Source organism: Pithys albifrons, chromosome 2 (assembly GCF_047495875.1).
Source record: "Pithys albifrons albifrons isolate INPA30051 chromosome 2, PitAlb_v1, whole genome shotgun sequence".
Taxonomy (NCBI): domain Eukaryota; kingdom Metazoa; phylum Chordata; class Aves; order Passeriformes; family Thamnophilidae; genus Pithys; species Pithys albifrons.
This window is the reverse complement of record NC_092459.1, coordinates 92279904-92305471: the sequence shown is the minus strand read 5'-3', so window position 1 is coordinate 92305471 and position 25568 is coordinate 92279904. Positions and strand designations below refer to the sequence as shown.

The window sequence follows — 25568 nt, the reverse complement described above, 5'->3', positions numbered from 1 at the left end:
CAGTGTAGCAGTTTAGGCTGAAAAGAAATGATTATTTGTGAAGTAGGTTTGGGTTTGGTTTTTTTTTTTGGTGTGGTTTTTTTTTTGGGTTTTTTTTTGTTTTGTTTCGTTTTGTTTTTTACTCTTTGCATGGATTATGTGTATGCAGCTGGTTTAGTCAAGTTTTACTAGCCTGGGAGCTCCATTCCCTTGGCATAAACTCATAAACTTGAACTGCTGAATGTTCCAAATTACCTGTGCCAGAAACCAAACCACACCCTCTAGGCTCAGCCCCTTTTCCTTTCTGTTGCATTAGCATGAGGGTGAATCTCTGTGAAAGCTTCACAAGTAGATGAACATCTGTTATTAAGGTTCAAGCAACTCTCTTCTTCAGTGGTTGGCATCTCTGCCCTCAGTGTCTCATCTCCACCTCTTTCAGGACTGCTGATGTTGCTTACCATGGAGGCAGTTGTTCAGCCTGGACCACAGAACTGGTCTATGTTTTAAAGTGATCATTTTTGTACTCCATTCTCTTCTTCTTGGCTATTCTTTTGAGGATTATGAGGAGGAAGGATGGGCTGTTCAGGATGACACAACAAAGAAAGTTGTGGAATGCAGTTCTCAAGTAACTTGTGTCTCTAACAGAAATAATCTATTCCACAACTTAAATAAATTAGAGTTGCTACAGAAATGTGGTTTCTTTCGAACAACAAAGATAATGTCTATAGCTAAATACAGTTCCTTCACCAGGTTAAGACAAAGCTCTTACCTGCATCTTTTGTTCTCAACAGTCTTGTGGTTGAAACAAGAGTTTTGCATTGTATTTAATCTAGAAAAATAAAGATATTTACATAACTTTAGTTTTTCCCATTCTGTACTCCTAGAGAGCACTAAAAATAAACTGTATCCAGGCTTTTGTATATGTTACACCAAAGTACAATGTACTGCCAGTCCTGCAACTCTGTATCCACTACCTATCGATATGTGCCCACTACCCAAGCAGTGACTTTGACCCATGGAAACGATAGCAGCAGGTCAGTCATACGAACTATGTGACGGAGTAATAAGGCCCAGTGATTCAGTACTAAGGTATATAAAGAACCTTCTTCCTCTATTTATCTGTCTGTGATGCATGCTTTAGTCAGGCAACTGTAAATAAAGGTGGATTTCTTGCTTTTTCTTACTATTATTAGACTGTCAACCTGAAAGGGCAGGATAGGACCACAGGCTTTCCTGGGCTGCTCTCATGTTCTCTATCTTCAGGAGCTGCTTTCCTTTTCCACAGGCCCTGCCTTCAGCTGGTGGAAGCAGCAATATGTTTCTATCTAAATCCAAGGCTTGCTGGATGAGGGTACATTGTAAACTTCAAAGTGTGGGAAATTCCCTTAATGTCGAAGTGCAGACTTAAGAGGAAAAGAGCTTGGAGGCATTTTGTTTAATTCATAATGACTGTGACAAACATGCTTTTTGAATTAATTGTTCTCTTGCCTTGAAAGTTCAACCTGTTTTATTTACCCAAGCAGTAAACTAGAGGAGTAAAATAACACCCCAGGTCTCTGTTAAGGTCGTGTGATTGTGCCTCCGGAAATAACCAGCTGGACAGAATTGGTACTTCCCAAGGATTTTCTGCTGACTTATTTTCAGCTTCCACAGATGTCATCAGGAGACAAAACAGAGGAAAATCCCCCTCTTTTCCTTTCACTTGCTTGAACGTGTTGCTGTTTATTAAAGAAGACTAAATCACTGTGTCTTAAGCTTTCTTTATGTGTTTCAGGAATTTGGTACTCAGTTGCCTCTTTGACACAATGCAGTCACTTGGGAAATTAAAAGTGTCCTAAAAGTAGAGGAAATTTTAACATCATAGTTCCAGATTTGCTTAAAGGGGAAAGGAAAGAGAAGATATGATCGTTTGAAACGTCAGGGAAGATCACACTCCTTTTAATCAAGATGTTTCCTTTCAGCCCATGATGAAGTGATATGTTAGCTAGGTAGTGCTTCAGCTACACACATAAATATCCAGGACATGAAACAAATAATAAATCATCCCCTTCCTCGCAGGAAGTTGATAACAAGCATTTCTCTCCCAAGAAAGCATTCCACAGCAGGATCAATTTGTTTGTAAAGTGTATGGATTGTTTGTGATGGTGTGAAATTTGTATAAACACGGGGAAGTAGCTTCGTGTTACATCAATATTGAAGTTTTTGAAGCATCTCTCTCGTCGGATGATTTGTAAGCATCTCCTTCAACGCTTCCTTGCTCCGACACGAGCTGCTAGATTTACCTTTATTGTTCCGTAAAGTCTTTCCGCTGTCTGTTACAAGCAATCGTCCTCCGGCCGGCGGGATGCTCAGAGAGGCGCCGCGCCGGGGGGCGGGCGGGCTGGGGGACCCGCTCCGGAGGCGAACAAAGGGGTCGCCAAACCCATCACCAACAGGTGCTGCGCAAGAAACAAACTTTCTTTGGGGTATCACCAGGAACTGCCTGGGAGGGGAGAGAGGTTTCTCGGCGGCGCTGGGGGAGAGGCAATCACCACCAAAAAACCCCCCAAACTGAAAAACGACTCCGAGGGGGCTGGAGGAGAGAGGGACAAAACGGCCGGAGCCCGGCAGACGTAACGAGCTTTGACCACGGCGGGTGGGCCGGGCTGCGGGCTCGGCGGGGAGCGGGGCCGGGGCCGCACCCGCCCCTTCCCCGGCGCCGCCCCACCCCACCTGCGGTCGGGCCCTGCCCGCGACCCGCCCCGGGCCCGCAGCGCGGGGGGAGCCGTTTAACCCTTTCCCCGCCGGCGGAGCGGGAGCAGCGGCCGCGGCCCCGTGGGGCGCTGTGTCCTGCGCCGGGCGTGGAGGGGTGGTGGCGCAGGGAGGGGGCGAGCGCGGCGCGGGGGGGGCGGCGGCGGCGGCCGCTCCCTCCTTGCCCAGCCCGGCCCGGCAGAGGCGGCGGGAGGAGGAGGAGGAGGAGGACGGGGAGGGCGGCGCAGAGCGCAGACATGGCGGCCAACATGTACCGAGTGGGAGGTATGTGGGGACACGGCAGCTCCCGGCCCGCGCCCCCCGCCCCCGTCGGGGGTCCCCGCCAGGGCCAAGAGCGACTCCCCGGCCTCCCGGGTACCGCGGCCTCGAGGGGGGCGGCCGCGCCCGGCAAGGCGCGGCGGGAGGCGGCAGTCGGTCCCGGCAGAGGGGCCGCGGGCCCTCTGCGGGGCGGAGGGGAGGACGCGGGTTCCTCCCCAACCAGCGCCGTGTGCCGGGTGGGAGCCCGGCCCCCGCCGCCGGGGAGAAGGGCAGCGCCGCCCTGCGCGGGGAAGGGGGAAGAGGCGCCGCCGGCTTCCAGCCCCCGCTCCGCCGGCCGGGCACGGCCGCCCTTCGCGCCTCGCCTCCTTCCAGGGAGAGCGGCGGAGGGGCCGCCCGAGGGGCCGACAGTGCCCGGCCTGTCGCGGCCTGGCCCGGCGTTGGCGCCCACCCGGGAGGCGCTTCCCTCCGCGCTGCTCCCCTGCCCCCCGCCCGCCCTCTCTCCCTCCGGCGGCAGGGCTACTCCGCGCCCTCCTTGGTCTGCTGGGGATAAATAATTAATCCGCCTGTGTAACTGGGAGATTTCCGTCAGCCTCCCTGCTCACCGACGTGACCCCAGAGGAGTGCGCTGATACGTGACTGCTTGGCGCAGGGCGGGGGCGTGGGGTGGGCATTTAGGCGCTGAAAAACGGGGAAAAGGTTTTGTTCCCTCCCCCAGCTTCTGGAAACTGGCAGGGATAAGTTTCCCTCCTTGGCGGAGGGAGCGAGCGTGGCAGTGTGCCGAGCGCCGTGGCTCAGGTGCACCGCTCGACTTAGGTGTGCAGGGCTGGGGGTCAAAAATGGCTTTATCCTCCTGGTCTCTCAACAGCCAGAGCTGAGACTGAAGATGCGTGGAAATGAGGGGTGATAGTAGTTTAAACCTGTCTTGCTAATGTTTTGAGATATGCTGATAAACCCACAAATCTTCTATCTGCATACTCTCTCATTAAGGCATTTAGATTTTAGTCCCGTCAGCCTTTACTTATGAAAGTAATCCTCTGTGCAGGTAATGGGTAGAGTTTGCCTGTTGGGTCATCAGTTCTCATTTTTTCCGTTGTAATATTAATAAGCAATTGTGAACAATATCCAGGGATCATGTTCTTTCAGTAGAGCTGAAGTTCTGTTTCATTGTAATGTAGTGTTGAAGCATTGCAAAAGAGTTTTATACATAATTATGGTTCCTCCTCTAATTTTTAAAAGTTTGCAAGGTGCATGGTGCAGAAGTCCTATATCAAATTTAAAGTGTGGCTGCCATTTGATAGGTACTTTTTCATTTAACTGAAACAAATTGAGTAAACTTCCATAGACTCTATGAATATATTTTTATATTAATGATGCTGAAAGAGATTTTGTCTTGGAAGATGCTTACTAGTCTTATGACTGTTACTGCTTAATATACTTTTCAACTTACTGAACAGAGATAACAACAAAAGCAAGGGTCGTAAAACATACATTACTCATTTGGACAACTGTACTATCAGAGCATCTGATAATAAATGTGAGGTGGTATATTTTACAGAAATATTTAGTTCCATAATATAGAAACTCACTAAAGTGCTCAATTCTTAAAATCGATTGTCAAATCGATTGTGAGAAACTGCTGCTTCTTTACCAAGATTTATGAAGTGTGTGGATTACTGAATTACAATGTAAGCTTCAACACAAGGCATTTAACTTTTTTCCCCCGGCATGATTGTTAAAGACCTGTAGTGCAGGTATAAGCAGAATTTAGGAACAAATTATATTAAAACTCAGTGTAGAAATATTTCACTGTCTTAACATTTATGAAGACATCTCAGGCCTTCGAGGGCTTCTAGGTTTAAAAGAAAATTTTTGCACTTGTAATGATACACTTTTACATATTATGTTTTGGTATTTCAGCAATTTTCACTTTTTTTGTTGCAGATTATGTTTATTTTGAAAATTCTTCCAGCAATCCATATCTGATTAGGAGAATTGAAGAACTTAACAAGGTACACAAATATCTTAAATTCTTTCTTAACCTCTGAAAACAGTCAGTGCACTTGTAAAAAACTGAGACTTATTTCCATCCTGTAAGATTTCTACTGTGGTAGGATTTTCTGGTTTGTTTGGTTTTTGTTCGTTTGTTTGAGTTGTTGTTTTTTGTTTGTTTGGAGGTTTGTTGGAGTTTTTTTTACTTCCTTGAGGTTTGCTGTGTATTCCGTGAATGTTTCAGTTACGGAAATCTTGCTGTGTGACTCTGTCATTCTGCCATCTAAGGAAACACCCAGTTGATCATTCCTGGTGAACAGGATTACTCTGCTATAAAAATTTTCAAATGAATTCTATGAATGCTTGTGGAAATGAGTGAATTTAATTCTCTGGATGATGATGACACTGTGAATCCATCTGGAATGACAGCGATCATGTAATGTGTCTGCTTTTTAGATATATGTGTAAAGAGCTGGAAGGTATCAGTGAGACTACAGTGATCAAATAACAGAATATGTGACTTCTTTGGCTGTTCATTGCTCTCTGTATTGGCAGCTTTGAATGAAGGATGGGCTTTTGAACTGTATTCTTTGTGTTTATCCTGAGTGTATTTTCCTGAAGAATGGAGGCTTTGTACAGTATCATTTTGGGGAAAGCATGATTATTTTTTTTCTCTCATATACGACTAAGAATAGCGTTGGTTTTTGTGTGTGTTTTTTTTTTTTAGCATGACGTATTTTTACTGTTCCCTTACTGATACCTTATGTCAAAAGTTAGTTCTGAAAATGCCCTTCATGATGTAAATAATGCTAAAGATACCTTTTTTCCACCAGTTCTTAGAAAGTATTTTAAAAAATTGATGAGCTGCAAATGGTTTTCATCTTACTAATCAAACATAACACTACTCCATAGCAGACACCAACCACAGTACCTGTTAGTGCTGTCCAACAAAACATCCACTGAACTTGTGCATGGCAAATCATATTTGACTTTTATTGGAGAAGAATGTTTTTTATTTGCAGTTATTGAAGTGATTCCAATCATCTTCTGAATGTAATGTTTATTGTCTTTAAACTGCACTGCTATAATTTAATCTTGCTCGTGCAGGATAGAGCAGGGTCATGTATTGATTTTTTTTTTTTCCCCAAGAGACTTTGGAGGATGTAGTCCAGCAGTCTTAAATGTGAATGTTTTGCTTTCATGTGTTAAAGATATTGAGCAAATGTGGAGATGTTATGCAAATACATAATTAAATGCTTTGGTCATTGTTCTACCAGGGATAAAATGGTTGGAATTTTTTGGTGTTGTTTTGTTTTGTTTTTTTCAGGTGACAATTAAAACACTATACTTTTCAGTTTTAAATAAGTAACTGAGGGTAATAACTAATTTTGTACTTTTCATAAGAAGGAGATATAGTTCTTCAAATATTAGTAAATTCTTTACATTCTTAGGCTAAAGAGCTGTAGTGACTTTTTCAAATAAACTATGTTATATTCAATATTATTCTGAAAAAAATGCCAGGATACTTTCAAATAAACATTTCTGTCTAAAGCCAAGTTGCAAAGAACTGTTCACAAGCTTCTAATATTTCAGTAGGATTCTTATGTTAGCATGATACTGGCATTACATCTCTGAACATCTCAATAATATATACATTCTGAGGACTAAATAATGATAGTTAATCCTGTTGTCTGATCTGAAATTGGTACTGGCTTCTGTCAGGAAGAATAATCTGTTGATTTCAGCCTGACTGATCATGTGAAAACTACTGATTCCAAGCACAGAGCATTTAATTTGTATTACTCAGCTGAGGAGGGATACATTCTGACTTGATTTATCTTTCTTTTGTAGACGGCCAATGGAAACGTGGAAGCAAAAGTGGTGTGTTTTTACAGGCGAAGAGATATTTCTAACAGCCTTATAATGCTTGCAGATAAGCATGCTAGTAAGTAGATTGTCTGGGGCTTTTTTTCTTTCTATCACAGCCTGTTCAATTTCTACAGCTGCTTAAAATTACATTTCTTTGGCATGTGAAATATATATTTACATTAGGTGTTAATTAATATCCAGTTAGGTGCTTAGCATTATCTGATACTGGCCTTGCTCCTAGCAGTTGCTTCTGGGAATTAACTTAAGCTGTATTAGTGGGACTGAAACTGTTCATTTGGGAAAAAAAAAGAATATATTTTTTCATCTGGAAGATACAGCTGTATTTCTTTTTTACATGTCAGAAGTAATGCTTGGTTGTAAGTCAATTTAAGCTTAAGAGCATTTGGGAGGATTTGATTTGGCTTTTTTGAGTTAGACATAAACATATTGCTTAATGTGAAAAAATGAAATGCATCACTGGAGACTGAAAATCACCGGACATTTTAAAATAGCTTTTATGTGCATTTATGATAAATGTGGATATTGGTCAGAAAAATAATAGTAAGCATCATCTAATTGGCTTGTGGGTTTTTTTTTTCCCCACAAAGTGGTAATGGGTGAAAAACCCCTCCTTTTCAACATGAACCTAGCTTTTTTTGGTAGCTGCCATTTGGTCTGCAAGTGTAATACAATATTGCTCCACAACTCTATAATGAAAAATGTAATTCTGAAGACAAGCAGACGTAAAAATCTGAGATGTTTGAGAAAACAGTTCTGCAGAATTTATTTGCAAAATACTGCAGTCATTTATGTAAATAACAGTAGTGGGAAATATGTCAAAATCCCATAGATTTCTTGCTACATACTGTTAAATAACATTTTGCTTGTAAATGATGTTTGAGTTTTCAAAATTAATCTGTGAATAAGTTTTGTAGGGTTTATAAATCTTTTAGTTTATCAGGATGAATCACCTGAAAGACATTACCAAATGCCAACTTTTGTATACAGATATATGATGGAGTAATTAGGCACTTTAAAAAATACCTTAGAATTTAACACCAAGTTCTGTTAGTTTTGCTCATACAGGTGTGGTTAATGAAGAGAAATAGCCAACTTCTGGCTTTTGTTTTATTCACTTGTTGGTCCTAGAGAAGTGGAGGTGATTTGAGTATGTCGTACTAGCTTGATTTTTAAAAAAAGGAGATACGTGTTCTAAGGGAATGATTTAATATTTTTCTAATATAGTTGGGCACACTTTATAGTTATTAGTGACCTATTTTTATGGTCATCACCCCCAGCTATACGTATGGCCAAACTTCACGAACACGGATTTGGGCAGGGCTCTCCCCACGTGGGTGTGCCCTTCCAGCCTGTGCAGTGGATTTTTTAGGTGAGGCACAGCGTGCACAGAACTGGCCCCACTGTTTAACTCCTGAGGTCCATCTGCCATGGCCGAGCGAGCTTGGACAGTGACAGTGAAGTCCTCGGGACTGTCACAGCACCCGGTACTAACCAGGGCTGACCCTGCTGAGCATGCGAGATGTGACGGGCTGGGATGGCTGGGAGGCATTGAACTGCCAGGGGACGGTCCCACTGAGACTGGAACTCATGACCTTGGGATTCAGAGTCCAGAGTGCTCTCCTTTACACCACGGGACTACCCCCAGCAGTCATTAGTCTTTTATCTGAGATGTGTAGAAATATAGAACTTTTAGTGAGCTTCACTAAACTTTCCAGCGCATTCTTTTATTTCTCTTTTCTAATGGAAGTGGCAAGGAAGTATGCAAGGGTTAACAATTTTAATGGATATACAATTTTTTAAATTTAGTTTTTTAAAACATGAATCTTGTAATTTTTATTTTTTTTAACTTATTTTTCAGAAAAGGGTGTGTTATTCCTTTGGGCATCATTCAATACGGAAATGTGAATAAGATTTTTCTGTTTCCTTTTGTGAGTTTGCCATTTTGTGAGCACTTTGATACAAAGGACTTGTTGACTGTTGCTTTTCTGCTATAGCATACTAGGGGTTTGTTGGTGTCACTGGAAGTACCATGGAATCTTCCATCGTGTTTTCTCTATTGAGACCATCTTGCTGTTTTCTAGTAGAGAAAATAGAAATGTAATTTCTAGCTGATTCAACAAACCTCTATAGAAAGCTTCTGCCTCACAGGTTACAAATCATCTAAACCAATGTTTATGAATTACGTTTCTCTGTGGAAACAATGTTTTCTTTCTAACCAATCTGTGGAAGGTGTGCTGTTAAGTAATCTTCCCAGATATTTGTTACAGTTACCGGGGACAGCACATAGCTTAGATCTTTCTACAGCTCATACAGCAGATGTAGTTAAATGTCAAATCAATTTAAATGCTTTGATTCTGGAATACCACAGTGTTCTGTTTAAAAATATGATGTGTGTAAACAAAATATTTGTATATTTATGAGTTGAATGTTTTGGAAATGTTTTATATAGCTAAACATGTTGAGACTACAACACTTCTACCTGATTTGGTGTAAAATAAATGCTGAAAGATAAAAGTTTCTTAAGGAGTGGAAATGCTAGTTCAGTAGCTGATTTCTCCTGTGTACCTGTCTAGAAAACCCTTTGAAGTATAAGATCTCCTTGATCCTGATTGGTCTTTTCTAATGATATTTTATATTGCTACCATTTTTTTCCTTTATGATAAACTGTCCTAAGTTACGCACTTCTCAAGATTTTGTCAGATGGAGATTGTTTTGATTTTTGTTGGGTTTTTTTATCCCATTTAATGAAACAAGAAAATAGCTTTGTCAGAAAACGTTTTGGAACTTGGAGAATAAATTTTAAATAACTTGGTAAATGCTCAAGGCTATTCAAAAGATTGGTAAAAATGGAATGAAGTTGATCTATAACTCTGTCACTGGTAAGGAGTCAATATACTGTTTCCTACAGTTTGATTTTGGTTTGTTTGTTTTTTTAAGTTGTCTTCCAAATGGAGAGAGGGAACTGAGTTTTCCTTAGGCCATCCTAAGATACTTAGGTACAGCGGAGTTTCTTTGATTTCAAAGAATGTCACTAATCTGTGTGGAAGTTGTATTGCCTTCTTTTTTTTCTCTGGTGTTTCTGGTGGATCATAATTAAAGAAACTTTTCTTTGTCTACCAACATCATTTGTGACATCAATCTAGATCTGGGAATAGTTCTAGAAGCTGACTGTAGCCCTTTCCAGGGGTTTGGAATGTTTAAGGGACTTGAGGACTTTATATTTTTCTCCACTTTGACTTCTGTTACTGTAAAACAGAATTTATTATAAAGCCAACTTGAAAGACAAACTAAAATACTGTCCAAGATCAGCTACTTGATCCTGTGCAGCCTCCTGAACCGAGTAGGAGATTTCTTTTGGAGTGTTAACACTCACCAGCTCTTAGGTTGTAGTTATCACCTTGAGGTCAATGCGTGAGGATCGTTCCTTTCTTGGAATGAAAGAATTGACCAGGAGAGTAAGGCTTTCTGCATAGGGAAAAGAGATGAGTAGAAGATGGCAGGGAGAGCTCTTGCAACAGATACTGAAGGACATGTGCAAATGAACTTGGAGAGGTGGGACAGAAACACTCAGCTCATTTAGCTGGGTGAAGCAAACATAAAGCGGTGGCACAGAGATGTTTCCTAACCAAATTGTGTGATTGAGAAATTGCCAACTGTAGCTGAATCTGTAAAATGTAGATGCTTCTTTAGATAAGCGAATTAATGTATTTTGGGGCAAAGTTTTAATAGCTGTGGAGGGGAAACTGTACTAGTTCTGTACCAGCAATAGGTTTGGGTTACAGTGAAGGGCTGAAGTTCTATATTTCCTTCTTTTGTAATAGATTTATCACAGAACTGTAGAATATCCTGAGCTGGAAGGGACACACAAGGGTAATCAAGTCCAACTCCTGGCCCTGCACAGGACCACCCCAAGAATGACACCATTTGTGAAGTTTATGCACTGTTACTTTCTCAAAGCTAAGTAGGGTGACCCATGTACAGGATACCAGTTTTTGCAGTTCTTTACATTTTAAGTGCCTTGTCTGGGCATGTGCTATCATGTAACACTGTCTCAAGTCACTCTTACTGCAACTCCTCAGCCAGCTTTTGCCTAGTCAGTCACCTGTTGAGGAGGCTTTCATCTCCTGATTTATTAAGAGCTTGGTTTAGGTGTGCTGTGCTGCTGACTAAATGCCAAAAATATTTCTGAGGCTGTGATAAAGCCCATACAAAATGTAATTTTTCTTATTAATAAAACTGATGCTTTTTGTGAATGACACAGGACTCAAATAAAAAAAAAATCTGAGACGCACTGGTTCTAGTGACAGAGATCAAAGGTAAAATGAGATTTTTCCAGATTACAGAAGCTGAAGTCAAACATCTTTTTTTCATCTCAGTTGCTCTTTGTAGAGATCACTTACAGGTTTTAGTTCTTGTGGCTGCACTTTTTTAGGACTTGTTTTGCTCTTGATTAGTCATATTTCATGTCATACTGTTTTGCAAAATGGTATTTCTGCTACAGAATTTTGTACATAACAGATATCTCTGAGGAAATCTGCTAGTGATTTCTGGTTATAGAATCATTAGAGTTGGAAAAGACCTCCAAGATCATCAAGTCCAGCTTTTGACTTAACTCTATCATGCCCTCTAAACCATATCCTGAAGTGAACAGTTGGAGTCTGTCCTCAGTTCTGATCTTGGTATGACATTAATGGGTTGTCATCAGAAACAAATCAAGTATTCACTCTGTATTTTAGTTTATTGATCTGTAAAGTAGTTCTCCTACTACAATTTCTTATGAAAGTTGGTAAAAAGTATTTAATGTAACAATACATTTTATAGCTCCCATTAAAACAACTCAAAGTGCTTTACAAATACTAAAACTTATTTTCTATAAAATATCAAGAATATTGCAGCATTTCTGGAAATGGCTTGATCTTGTAGAACAGTTTAGCTGCTTTTGAGCTCTGCATTTTTATGTAAAGACACTTTGTATTTGAAGGGAGGAATATTTTGTATTATGTCTATGTTACTTGCCAACACTCCCAGTGCACCCAAGACAATGAAGCTGTTAATATTCCCTGTGATTTGTGAGAAGCATTTTATATCAGTAGACTCATAGAATCAGTTGGGTTGGAAAAGACCTCCGAGATCATCAAGTCCAACCCTCGGTCCAACTCCAGCCCCCACCTGGCTAGAACTTCCCTTCAGGTAGTTCTAGACAGTGATGAGGTCACCTCTGAGCCTCCTCTTCTCCAGGCTAAACAACCCCAGCTCCCTCAGCTTCTCCCCATAGGGCTTGTGCTCCAGTCCCTTCACCAGCCTTGTTGCTCTTCTCTGGAGCTGCTCCAGCACCTCAATATCTTTCCTGAACTGAGGGGCCCAGAACTGAACACAATACTCAAGGTGTGGCCTCACCAATGCAGAGTACAGGGGAAGAGTCACTGCCCTGGTCCTGCTGGCCACACTATTTTTGATACAGGCCAGGATCCCATTGGCCTTCTTGGCCACCTGGGCACACTGTTGGCTCATGTTGAGCTTCCTGTCAATTAGTACCCCAAGGTCCCTTTCTGCCTGGCTGCTCTCCAGCCACTCTGTGCCCAGCCTGTAGCGCTGCAGGGGGTTGTTGTGGCCAAAGTGCAGGACCCGGCACTTGGCCTTATTGAACTTCATCCCATTGCAATCAGCCCATCTCTCAAGTCTATCCAGATTCCTCTGCAGAGCCCTCCTGCCTTCCAGCAGGTCGACACTCCCTCCCAACTTGGTGTTATCAGCAAATTTGCTGATGATGGACTCAATCCCCTCATCTAAATCATAAATAAAGATGTTAGAGTAACAGGCTAGCAGGTAGCATAGAAGTTGTCAAGAAAATAGCTTACCTTGAGCAGTAGTGTTTAGCAGGTTACTCATTAATGTTCCCAAAGATATTCAAAATGGAAATGTGAATTCCTTTCATGTGTTTTTAGGTCTTATAATATATGGTTGTTGTTGCCTGGTGGAATTGTTAATTTCAGAAAACAACACATTTTTCCTGCCCTTTTCAGCAATCAAAGAACACAACTTAGAAAGTTGTGTGGAAAAAATTGTGTGTGGAGACCTTGGGATTCAGTAAAGAACTCTGGAGTAATATGTCTAAAACACTTTGTGTTGTTCAGTGTTCTGTTATCCTAGTCACATATTTGATTCATTTAAAAATATTTATAAACTAATATTACTGACTATTTTTGTCCAATCAGACACAACCGGAAACCTGGTGGACACTTTTTTTGGTCATCCTTCTTTTTCATCAGGGTAGTTCTTTTACATCAAACTGAACAGTTATTCGTGAAGGTTATAATGTTTCCTTAATCAAAATACCTTTTCTGAAAAATCACTTTAAGATGACTTTTCCTGTCACTCAAGTCATATAATGTCTTAGAATAAAAAGTATGTTTTGACTGGGGATTTTGTTTGGAACCTTAAATTGTCTTTTATTTTTTTTTTTTGGTCCCATTAGTTCCCTTGGTGCCTGTTGGCTCCACAGTCTGTGTTTCTTCACCTTCACAATCTTAAATGTTGAAATAATTCATAGTTTCTTTAAAAAACAAACAAACAACAAGAAACAACCCTATGGTGAATGCTTATGTTGTTGTATCCCATGTACAACTTCCAGGGAATGAATTGAGATAGTTTGCTTGCTTTGCTGGTGGTGCTTGTAGAGATTGACATCCATCCCATAGAAGAGGATGCTCTAAGGCATAGAGGGTTCTTAGTGACCCTTTCAGGAGTTGAAGTTTAAAGAGCTACCTGCTTAGCGGGTGGTCCTTTGAGTGAAAAGATGGTCGGTTGTTGTATTGCATTGGCCTTGGTACAAATGAAACAGAAGCAAAAATTTTGGGTCTTGCTTATGGTCATGTGGTTGCAAAAAAGAAAAGTCTTTAGAGCTGAAGAGTTCAATAGATTTGTGTCTCTTACAGTACTGTGTAAGTGACTCTTCCATGGAATTTAGTGGCTTTTGGAAGGTTTTCTGTTAGGTTGCAGTTAATTTCTTTGATTGCACTTGGTGAGGCATCTTCTCTTGTTTGCTGTTAAGAAAAGTGTTATGATACTACTCTGTGATGAAAGATACCACTTTTCTGGATGTCAGATAGGAGGGAAAGGAGCTAAGGAATGAAAATACAGAGCTAGGAATCAAAGATAGGAGAATCTCTTGAAGTGTATTTAAGGAAGAAGACTTGGCTGCTAGATATGCCTTGAGGAGTGGGTGAGCAGACTTGTGTAACTGGTTCAGTGAGATACTACCTTGTTAATCTCAAGGCTTCTGTAAATATAAACTAGTGTTTTGTCTGCAGCTCTATATGTCTGGCTCTCTTATCTCTGTCCAGACACCTACACTTCCCCATGAGTACCCCAAAATTAGGAGAAAATCAGTTTTGACCTATTGTGGTGGTGCACCTCACATACTTCCCTCTTCTTTGAGGAAAAGACAGCTCCTTCAGAAGTCTGTGTCCGAGCAGGCCATCAGAAGACTGTTGGGTTTATTTTGAAGATGGGTTGGTGAATAGAGACAAAATCAAATATGGTAAGCCAGGAAAGATTAGGTGTGTGAATTCCAATGGTGCTTTTGCTGTTACATGTTAATGTATCAACTAACAGAGACATGTAAACTGAGGACTAGGAAATTCAGGTGTGTTATGTTGATTCTGGGAATTCTGAAGTCTGTGATGTGGGAGAGGCACACCCTGAGGGGACTGTTTAAGGATGATACAGATAACAAATGCTTTAATCAGTTGCAGAGTACCTTTTATGCTAAGGCACTCTTATATTAGTCTAAATATCACTGAAAATAAGCTTGAGGAGTAGGCGGGTTTTTTGTGAGGAAGACATGACCTCTTTGGTCTCCTGAGACAGTGGAACTTGAAGTTTTCCTTCACTTACCCAAGAGAATGCCATAATTTAGAATTTATTTGGAGAGGGGAGGGGAAATTCAGAACTTGCTGAAATACAGCAAGCCTTGTCCAAAACTACTCCCTTGTCACCAAGGAAAAACTTATCAAAGCTCCTTGTTATCCCTTTTGAGAGTGCTTTGGGTAGTCTCATAAATTATGTGTTTTGTTCCTTTGATTTTTATGCAAGAACTGTATACTTGTGAATGTTTCTTTCCCCTCAGTGATAAAGGCAATAAAGAACCAGTTAATGAGGAGCTTTTTGCTTCTGACAATATCGGAGTCTTTGTAACTGACATTTTAGAATTAGTAGTTATATTGTCTCATTAACAAGTTTACTGTCAACTCCAAGTATCTGGTGGAATTATTAACTGCTGTGGATGTACCGGCTCTTCGTTTTGTGCAGAATGTCTTGTTAGACTGTGAATTTTAATGGTCTTCTCTTAATGGAGTGAATGGATTTTCTGCTAAGTTCATAATTTTAAGAGGTTTTAGCTCTTATGGAAAACTTGCATAAGTACATTTTTTTCACCAAAGTATGTGTGATCTCTGTTTGGATCATGTGTGGATTTGGCATGTGCAATAATATTGTCCACTCCATGCAATTAGTTTTTATAACTGCATATGAATTTTTGCATGAGCTGACTAGCTAGTAACTGCGAGCTTCATCTTTTCACCTCTTAAGAATAAACATATAATTCTGGGCAGCCATATGTAGATTATTGTTTTTTAAATTCAAAAATCATATTTGCTGAATACATAATTTAAGAGGCTTGAATACATTGCTGCCAATTTTTTGCATGTAAAAACAAACTAAACCCTAAATCTGGATTAATTCTGTGAATTTGCTGTTGAGAGTGGAAAGCTGCAAAATATCAGTTCCTATTTATGCTTAAGGTAATTTATGCTTAAAACTCTTTAATAGATATCTGAAATTGAGCTTTTATTTTTATTACCTAAATGCTGAAATTATTTATGTAGTATGTTCCCTTGGTAGAGAGGAACTCCGTGAGGTACAAGAGGTGGCACTTTTTTGAGCTCTCCTACCAAAATAAATTCACATTTGTGTTTTTAGGAGGCAGCAGTCACAGAAAGCTGCCAAAGCATCGTGCGTTCTCCTGTTTCCCTGTGCTCCTTAGGATTCATTTTCTCATGATCAGGTTTAAATCTGTGTTTCAGTATTACCATACTTGTTCGTGATTTCTTTTGATTTGTAGAAAACATGTAACTTCTTTCTTTCAGTTGATAACTTTATTGCCTCTTCTGATTGTTAATTGTACAGGTCAGTGATTCTACACTGTTTTCTTGGTACTTCCAAAATACTTGTAACATTTAATTTGACATTATTGATCACAATTTTTTGTCTCATGAAGATAAATAGGATCTTTCACACCTCCTGAATTTCCATAATCTCACATGGTTTTACTTGTTTTTCTTGGCTCATAGTTTTAAGTGACTTTTCCCACTTTCTCTCCAGTGCACCCACACTGTACCAAAGCACCTGAGGCACAAATTTTAGACTCCGAAAACATTGCTAGGTTATCTCTATCTATAAAGCTCCAATTAGAGATGCATTTCTTATCTTCAAAGACTTCTCTGATAGTCTAATTGAATCAGTACTTTATATGATTTATAAATCTGAATGATGTAAACTCACTCTTAATATAGAAAGACTTTTTTTCCCATGATTCAGTGGCAGTTAAATGTATGAATTGGGAATCAGGTCTGATTTAAAGGCTTAGCAGCAATAAGTCTTGAATATCTCTATCATGCAGTGGAATGAAGTCTGCAGTAGTTGCCATTGGTGATAGTCAAATATGCCTGTAACTGCACACATGATGGTAGAGGTGGAGCTTCTTAGCTTGGGTGAGGCACTCTGTGAGTATGACCGTAGTGCTTCCTTCCCAAGCTGATTCATGCAGTGCTCAGTGTGTGCATACATATATATGTGGTGTGAGGTGTTATGGACTAGGTAGAAGTAGCAGAAAAGTTTAGTCTCTAAAGTACTTGTGTGGTTTGTCTGTAAACTCTTTCTGATAAATGTAGCCTGTACAAGTAACAGGACTCAAAGTCACTGTGTATGTTGTTTGACATGCCCTGAACCACATGGAATGGGTGGCTGGGATGGCTGTGATATTTGGCAGTGTGATTTGTCTGTTTGATCAGTACTTTGGTTTTCACCTCAACTACTGTTTGTAACCCTGTCTGATCAAGTGAAGATTTGTAGTGTAAGCCTCCTTTGATTATGATATTGATGTGCTACACAAATGATTCTGATCCTTGCAGAGAGATTGTATTGTATAATGTGGAATACATCACTACCATGAGCAAAACAAGTCTGAGTGATAAAAGGCACAATTTTTTTCTGAGTAAAAGTCTGTTCAACATGAAAAAATTCCTAAAAGACTTTAAGGAGCTAAGTAGTTTATTTTGACTGTCACCGACTGCCTGAATCCAAAACCTGTGTGGAGATTGATCACAGTGCACAGCATATTTTATCTGTGCAGATTGCACAGTTGCCAGGCCATGTGTAGAGCACTATGGATGCATATACATCCAGGGGTTATGTGAGGGCATGTGCCTTTTCTACTTTTACAACACGTTAAACATCTATCAAAAACCAGCACAACTATATTAGCTATTTTCCCACTTTTGATACGCTGAATGATAGACTTAAATTTTCATTTGTGAAGGATTATGACAGTGACATGCAACACTGAAAGGCTTCAATTTCCTGTATTAAAAGTGAAGCTTTGTTTTGGCTTAAACCAGCGTAAAAATCGTTAGTGTTGGCAGAGTCAGTGACCTGTAGCCCAGTCCTACAGGGTACTGTGGCCCTTAGGCCATATCCTTTGACTGATGCCTCTGTCAGGAGTGAAATCCTGATGCTGTTACTCTCAGTAGCACCTCAAGAGGCCAAGGACTCAGTTGCAAATATTATACAAGAAAAAGGGTTTTGATATATGGGCAACTTTTATATTCGTATTTGTCTTCAGAGGGGGACTAGCTTCAAATATTTTCATAATGCACTCCCCTCTCTTTTTTATTTTTAATTTTAGTTCTTAATAAAAGGGAAAAAAAGTACGGAATCAGAATACTGACAACTTACCAAGTATGAGGTGAATAAGTGATGATTTTTGGTATTTGACTTGATGCAGCAAACAGTGTTCGAGCATGTTGTCTACGAAGCAAAGTACTGAGAGTAGAAGAAACCTTAATTGGTTTACTTGACCTTTATTTCCATTTATTTGAAAAAAAATATGATAATGGCATATGTATTAAAATTTGACTTGTTAATTCAATGTCATGTTTGTTCCTATGATGTTTTGTTTGCTTATTTTTCCCCTGGCATCAGAATTAGTAAACTAAAAGGTTTTAATAATTTAAAGTAATACATATATTGATATCCCTTTACACTTTTCTCAGTTTATATGTATGCTTCCTGTAAATTGTAGTCTCCGTGTCTCTGTACAGTCATCAAGGAAATAATATATCCTGGAAGGTAAACCTCCAACATAGTTTAAGGTGGAAAAGAATAGATCTTTTTCAGTCTTAACCAGACCATCAGAGTGAATGAACTGCTCTTCCTGCTTTTCTTGTCAGGTCTCTAGACAGAAAAGCTTTCTTAGTGTGTTGGCATTGAGCAGGCATTGTCTTGGACAATATTCTTCTCATTTCTAAATCCTGCACACAGAGCTTTAATGTGTCTTGATTAAGTTCACTAAAGAACGAGATATACAAATCCTTTTTTCTTTCCCCCCCCCCCTTTCTCTTTATTTTCTCCCTACAACTTCTTTAGTTTCTGCAAAAAATCAAAAAAATTCAGCCCTTCTTTAAGGAGATGCTGTAGAAGATAAATAATTTGTGTTTTATAAGCAGAATCATATGCCATTCTGAGTAGGGGTAGGAAAGTGCTTGTACAATCTGTGCCTTTTCATCTCTGCCAACAAATTTTGAAAAGCTGTTTACTGGCTTTTGAGGATGTGAATTGAATGTTAGAAAAGCAGTTTAGATTTCTGAAACTCTGTGGTTATTGTCACACAGTGAAAGAAAATGTCACTGTGGATCTTAAACCTGGATTATGGGTTCTTACAGAAAACATAAGAAATTTTTTATTTTCTTAGTTCTCTACATGATACATTTATTATATTTTTTATATTTACACTTTGCATTTTGCATTTTCTTAAGGAGAGTTAACTGTGAAACTTGTTAGCCAACTAGATCACACAGACCTGTTGTATATACTAAAGGAAAGACAATCTGGTTTTAACAAGATATGATCAGGAGTTTCGGATAGAAATGGTGAAAATCTAAGTGATGGGAGAAGTTGTTAATAGTATCTGTCTCATAACCGTGATCCATCTGGTGGCTGGTCACTAGTGGTGTCCCCCAGGGATCAGTGTTGGGCTCAGTCCTGCGTCATATCTTTATTGATGATCTAGATGGGGGGGATTGAGGCCACCATTAGCAAATTTGCAGATGACATCAAGTCAATCTGCTGGAGGTTAGGAGGGTTCTGCAGAGGGACCTGGACAGGGTGGTTAGATGGGCCTAATCCAGTGGGGTGAGTTTTAACAAGACCAAGTGCCAGGTCCTGCATTTTGGCCACAACAACCCCCTGCAGCACTACAGGCTGGGCACAGAGTGGCTGGAGAGCAGCCAGGCAGAAAGGGACCTGGGGGTACTATTGATGGGAAGCTCTCAACATAAACCATCATTGTGCCCAGGTGGCCAAAAAGGCCAATGGCATCGTGGCCTGTATGAGGAATTGTGTGGCCAGGAGGACCTGGGAGATGATTCTTCCCCTGTACTTGGCACTGGTGAGGCCGCACATCAAGTACTGTGTCCAGTCGTGGGCCCCTCAGTTTAGGAAGGATGTTGAGGTGCTGGAGCAGGTCCAGAGAAGGGCAATGAGGCTGGTGAAGGGACTGGAGCACAAATCTGGTGAAGAGTGGCTGAGGGAGCTGGGGTTGTTTAGCCTGGAGAAGAGGAGGCTCATGGGAGACCCATCCCCCTCTACAACTACCTTTAAGGAGGTTGCAGTGAGATGGAGGTTGGTCTCTTCTCCTAGGCAACCAGTAGGACAAGAGGGCACAGTCTTAAGCTGTACCAGGAGAGGTTTAGGTTAGATATTAGAAAGAAGTTCTTTACAGAAAGAGTGATAGGGCATTAGAATGGGTTGCCCAGAGAGGGAATCAAGTCACTGTCTCTGGAGGTATTTAAGAAGAGACTGGATGTGGCGATCAGTGCCATGGTCTAGTAGGCAGGATGGTGTTGGGTCAAACATTGGACTCGATCTCAGAGATCTTTTCTGATCTAGTGGATTCTATGATTCTATATCTTGCGTTTCTTAAAATCAGATATAATAATTACTCATGCAGGTTACATGGCATTGTTACAGAGAGCCTTTGTATTTCTTGAGCCAGATGATGGATTTAAAAATTATTTCTTGGGCAGTGTTGGATTTGCCATGTGCATTTTTGTTCATGAGTGGTTTGCCAGCCTTGATTTGAGGGTAGAACTAAAACTTTCTGCTTTTTTTCCCACACAACTCTATACATATGTACACATTGGAAAAACTACTAATTGACTTCTGATTCAGCTGATGAGCTGGGTACCAGTTATTGGACATTGAAAGTATTCATCATATTGTAAATAGCAATGTCTGTGGTACAATTTTAAGTCTGCTGCTTGCTGCCACGAACAAGCTGCTTAAGGAAGCCTGGCACAGGACTGTTGCTTCACACATCCTGCAAGAGCTTGGTGCAGTTCACACAGGTGTACAAATGACCAAACACATCTTGAGCCCTGAAATAGGATATTTTCTCATTTGGAAGAATTTACATTTGAATAGGTGATACAGAAACCAGGTAAAAGGGAAAAATCTGGTTTAGGTTTATGATAGAGAATTGTCTGCTCTTTCACCATGGTCTGTGTGTTGTTGTTTTCATGCTTCTATGTGACTCTTCTGTTCTGCAGTGCTCTCATAAACTAGTTTGCAGTGCTGAATAAAAAAAGATTGTGCTTGCTTTTGCATTCATTCACTTTCCATTTAATTTTTTAGGATCTGTTTATTAATATAACACATCATGATTCACACTACTTAGGAAGGTAATCCTTCCCTGCTTTCCAGCCATGAGCTCCTTGTTCTCAAAAATCTCTAAAACCAGTTATCAAAAACCTCACCCATCAAGTTTTGGAAGGCAGAGTTTTATGGTAATGAAAGCTGTGATAGTTTTCATCGAATAATTTTGGCACAGGTCTGTGATAAACATGATGTGGTTGCCCAGTTGCTTATAAATCAGTGTTGTCCTGGGAATTATTATTATTGTAACATGCTACTCGGAAGTACCCAAAAAAAAATTTGCGCGACTTTAGAAATAAGTTTTATTCTTGCAGATATGGTGTATTAGTTCTTAATGGTTGTACTGTGGTTATTTCTTTGTTTTGTGACCTGCTTTAGAAAAATAATGATGGAGTAGTGTGGGAGGATCACCTGGATAATTGTGTAAGAAAACTGGATAACCCCTTAAAGACCATGTGTATATCTGTGCTATCCAATAGCAATTAAAAGTAGACCTGTTCCCTGTAATAGAAGTGATCAGCCTGTTTTTCCTACCTGCAGAATTGTTCAGATTCATCCTTTAGATAGTAATACACTGTCTAAATGACTTGTAATCCAGGCAACCTGCTTTCGATTTCTTATCCTGTCTGAAAGTAACAGCAAATATCGAATTGATGTTATAGGTTTAAACAACCATCTGAACATTGTTCTAAGGGACGTGGTGTAAGTAAAGCTAATTTATTTCGCTTTGGGAAGTGCTTCCTTGGTCAAATTGATAGTGTAACCATGCATAGTCTAGCTCACAAAGTTGATTAGAGGGCTTTACTACAGCACTAGGAGGTTAACTATCACAGCTAAGTTAGTACAATGAAACATGTGGGAAGAAGCGACACGCAGATGAGCAAATTGGCCAACAGCTCACCTAAGAGAGCTCTTCATTCACAGTCTGAATAGAACTGTTCAGATGGTTAGACTTAATGTTTATATTTTGTACTTGATTTGGCAGTAAATAGATTTACTCCCTCTCCCCCAAAGTCTATCTTTATAATTCTTACTGCCATAACATCTAACTACCAAATGCACACTTGATGTTTTTGCCACAACCAGCTAAGCTTAAGAGAGTCTTATGGACAGCCACCTTTCATTTGATGTGTGGTAAACTTGCTGCTCTTCAGCATTCTCAGCTTTTTATCTGTGGGTTTAAAAATGTGTTGTTGATGATACCTATGATGTGTATGGTTTTTGGACTGAGTGTAAAAGAAAAAGCTATACAGGAAAGGGAAAAAAATGAATCTTTTCTGAAAGTGAGGTTTAATGGCATTCTTTGAACTTGAAATTCTGATCTAATGTAATTTTAAAGATATTTTAACAAATCTGATGAAACTGCCATAACTCCACACAATGTGGTGGTGATTTAAATCTTTCCATCTAAGCTTGCATAAACCAGATGCATCTAAACTGCAATATGGTTTCAACATTGGAAACAATTAAGTTTAAGAGGTAGAAAGTTAATGCAGCATAGGATTGGGTATTCTGCCATTTTAATTCAGTGTCAATCCATGATGCTGTTGAAGAGAGTGGTCTTGGTTTTTTGCATCATATCTTCCTAGTTTGTCTCTTATTCCTGCTTTTTGATTTTGTGCCAACACTAGAATTCTTGGTACACTCACCAGGCCAAGTGATTGGAATCAATCTGGGACAACTAGGTGAATAAAAAACTGATAGCATGGTCTAAGTCAGAGGGGGTTGGTTAATGGTTCACACAGTGTGTAGAGTCCCATGGGCATGCATCTATGTGGGGACCTGTCTTTATCAGTGACTGAAGCAGGCAATGTGTTACACTTATCATTTTGCAGGTGACACAATGCTGGGGAGGATGTGACCAGCTGGTAGGCTGCCTCAAGGGAAGGGCTGGTATTCAGGGATTCCTAGAAAGCAGGAGGAATGGTCTGTCAAGAACATGAAGATATTCAGCAGGGACAAATGCCAAGTCTTGCACCTGGGAAGGAAAAGCTCCTGGCAGGTATATAGGCTGAGAACAGAGGGGCTTGGGGGAACAGCTCTGCAGAAAAAGCCCTTAGGGTCCTGGCAGACAGCAGTTCCCAGGCAACAAAGGGAGCTGGCCAACAACATCCTGGACTGTATCACCAGGTGCATGGCCAGTAGGTTAGTGAAAAGTGATTATCCTCCCTGATTATTCAGCACCCCTTGCATCACGTCTAGGGACTGCATCCAGGTTTTAGGCCCCTGATACAGGAAAGTGGCTGATAAATTGGAGCATATTCAGCAAAACCCACCATCACAGGCACTTGCCTACTAGGAGAGACAACAGGAATTGAGCTTACTCTGCTTGGAGAAGAGGTGGATGCTCAATGCCTAGAGGGAGGTTATAGAGAAGATGAAGTTGACTCTTGGTAGTGACTAAACTGAAACAGGAGTGATTCAGATTAGATATAAGGATAAGTTTTTTCATCATGACTGGGTGCTGGAGAAGTTATGTAGTCTCTGTCTTTTGAGAATTTCAAGACTCAACTGAATAAAATGCTGAGTAACCTGGGCTGACCTCACAGCTGAGCTTACTTTGAGGAATAATTTGTACTAGAGCTCCTAAGACCCCTTCCAGCCTGAATTACTCTGTGTTTCCACGATTTTTGGTTGAATTTGCAGGTTCCAGTACTATGGATTTGTGCTCTAGGATGATCCTGCTTGAGAAGGGAGGTTGAAGCAAATGACACACTGTGGTCCCTTCCTGACTAATCCTGTGATTCAACCTCTAGCTGAAAAGAACACTGTCAGCAGTTTGGTGGCAGTAGAGCGAGAACTTTCTCCCCTTTTTAATACTGAAGATTTACACCTCCTCCCTGAAGACAGCCTTCAGTGTTTAAACTAATCTCTCATATTTTCTATTGTAGTAGGCAAGGGGAGCACATGCTGGGTTATTTTGACTTAATTAAGGAAGAGTAGTATGTCAGAGAACTTTACCTTGTTTGCTAGCTGGTGGTTAACCATACAGTTGTTGGAGTTGCATTTAAACCTTGGAATGTATTTCAGGATTTTTTTTAAGTTGTCTTAAAAGAATTTTATATAAAGTGGTAGTATTGTATTTCTAGAGACTTGCCCTCAGTTTATTTTAATTTTGGTTGTAAAAACAAGCAGTTCTTTCTAGGGGCAAGCTTGAGTCATAACATAACTATAAACAAAGACACTGTATACAAAGTTTAGGTGGCATGGTCAGTTGTCTTCTCTCAGGCTCACTAGTACCACTGTTTTCTAACAGTGAATCCCACATATTAAATGGGAGAGGGATAAAAAGTTCATCATGTTTTTATAAGTGATGGTGCATATGTAAAATGAGTGAGGATTGCAATTTCTTTGCAGTATACATTGCTTGACTGAGTCAGTTAAGTCTTACTTAGAGGAAAAAGGGAAAGTCTGCAGCATTGCCACTGAAAGTATCACTGGATGACTCTGGTTTTCAAGGTCAAAGCAAATATTTGCAATTGATGATTAGAAGGCCTGTGTATAATAAATAGACCAAAAGCTTTAAAAGGTCACTTGAGATGCCTGCTTTTGCTATTTGTGATTTTTTTAATAATTAAATATTTCTTGTAAACCAGGAAAAGTAGTACAAAAAAAAACCAAAACATCATCATCTTAGCTCAAGGCCTAAAGGGGATTGTGTCATTTTTGAAAAATGATTATACTCATCTTTGTAGTCATACCTAAGGCTTTCAAAACATTATTAAGCTGAACAATTTTAAATTATTTTTTTCCTCTCTCTAATTATGGAACAATGAATCCTGTGTATGTCATCATAGTATTGCTCCATTAAAATATTTGCTTACTCTGAGCTATTGCTTTATTTCTGTTCCCAAGTGCTGAAATGTGCTTATCTTGCTGATACTTTTTGATTTCCTTTAGGTACCTACCATTTTGCTCCTTTTCATAGGAACAATCTCTCCTTGGATGGCAATTAATTTTTACATGTCCTGCAATTCAAGCAGGAAATGTGGAGACATCTCTAAAACTACTGCAAGATTGTTACCACTTTCCTTCTAATAGGTGTTAAGGGCTGATCTGTGCAAAAACCTAGTTCAAAGGCAGCTTTCTGAAGGTTTCTTCAGATGCAGAGTTCTTTGTAATGCCATCCAGCAAATTTAGCTTTCTCCATGCTCTCCAGTGTTTCCTTTTCTGATACGGGTTTTTGTGACTTCTGGGACAAACTATCGCTTGCTTTACTGAACACCAATCCTACTGTTAGAGTTGGTTTTCTATTATAATGCTAAAGAAGAAAGTTGTAAAATTATCCTGATGGTAAATTGTGTTGAGTGGATGGAACTGTTCTGTGTCTGGCCATATGTTTTCTTGCCTATATTATTTAGAAAAAACCCAAAAACAAAGCAAGCAGAAGAAATATTCATTCTCAAACTTTGAAATACAAACATAGCTTGTAGTGGTCTCTTACTGTATTAAGCAGTTACAGAAATTAGCTGGAAACATTGGTGTGGTTTAACCCCAACCGGCAACTAAACACCACACAAGTGTTCACTCACTACCCCTGGTGGAATGGGAGAGAGGACTGAAATTAGCAAACAAAGCAAAACAAGGAATTAACTCACCACTTCCCCTGGACAGGCAGGTGTTCAACCATCTCTGGGACAGCCAGCGTTTGTCACGCATAACGGTCACTTGGGAAGACAAAACATCATCACTCCAAATGTCCCCCCTTCCCT

General features: G+C 40.2%; 1 protein-coding gene across 3 annotated transcripts in view; it reads left to right on the top strand.

The window, feature by feature from the left end:
• The first annotated feature begins 2747 nt into the window (after nucleotides 1-2747).
• Nucleotides 2748-25568, top strand: part of MTA3 (metastasis associated 1 family member 3) — a 137237-nt gene continuing 114416 nt past the window's right edge. For 2 of the 3 annotated variants that reach the window (XM_071577557.1, XM_071577566.1), the window contains exons 1-3: nucleotides 2749-2994; nucleotides 4930-4997; nucleotides 6829-6922. In XM_071577557.1, the coding sequence (XP_071433658.1) occupies nucleotides 2967-2994; nucleotides 4930-4997; nucleotides 6829-6922 (190 nt within the window). In that variant the 5' untranslated portion in view covers nucleotides 2749-2966. Of the gene's footprint in view, nucleotides 2995-4929; nucleotides 4998-6828; nucleotides 6923-25568 lie in introns of all 3 variants that reach the window. The other variant, XM_071577550.1, reaches the window with a different exon arrangement.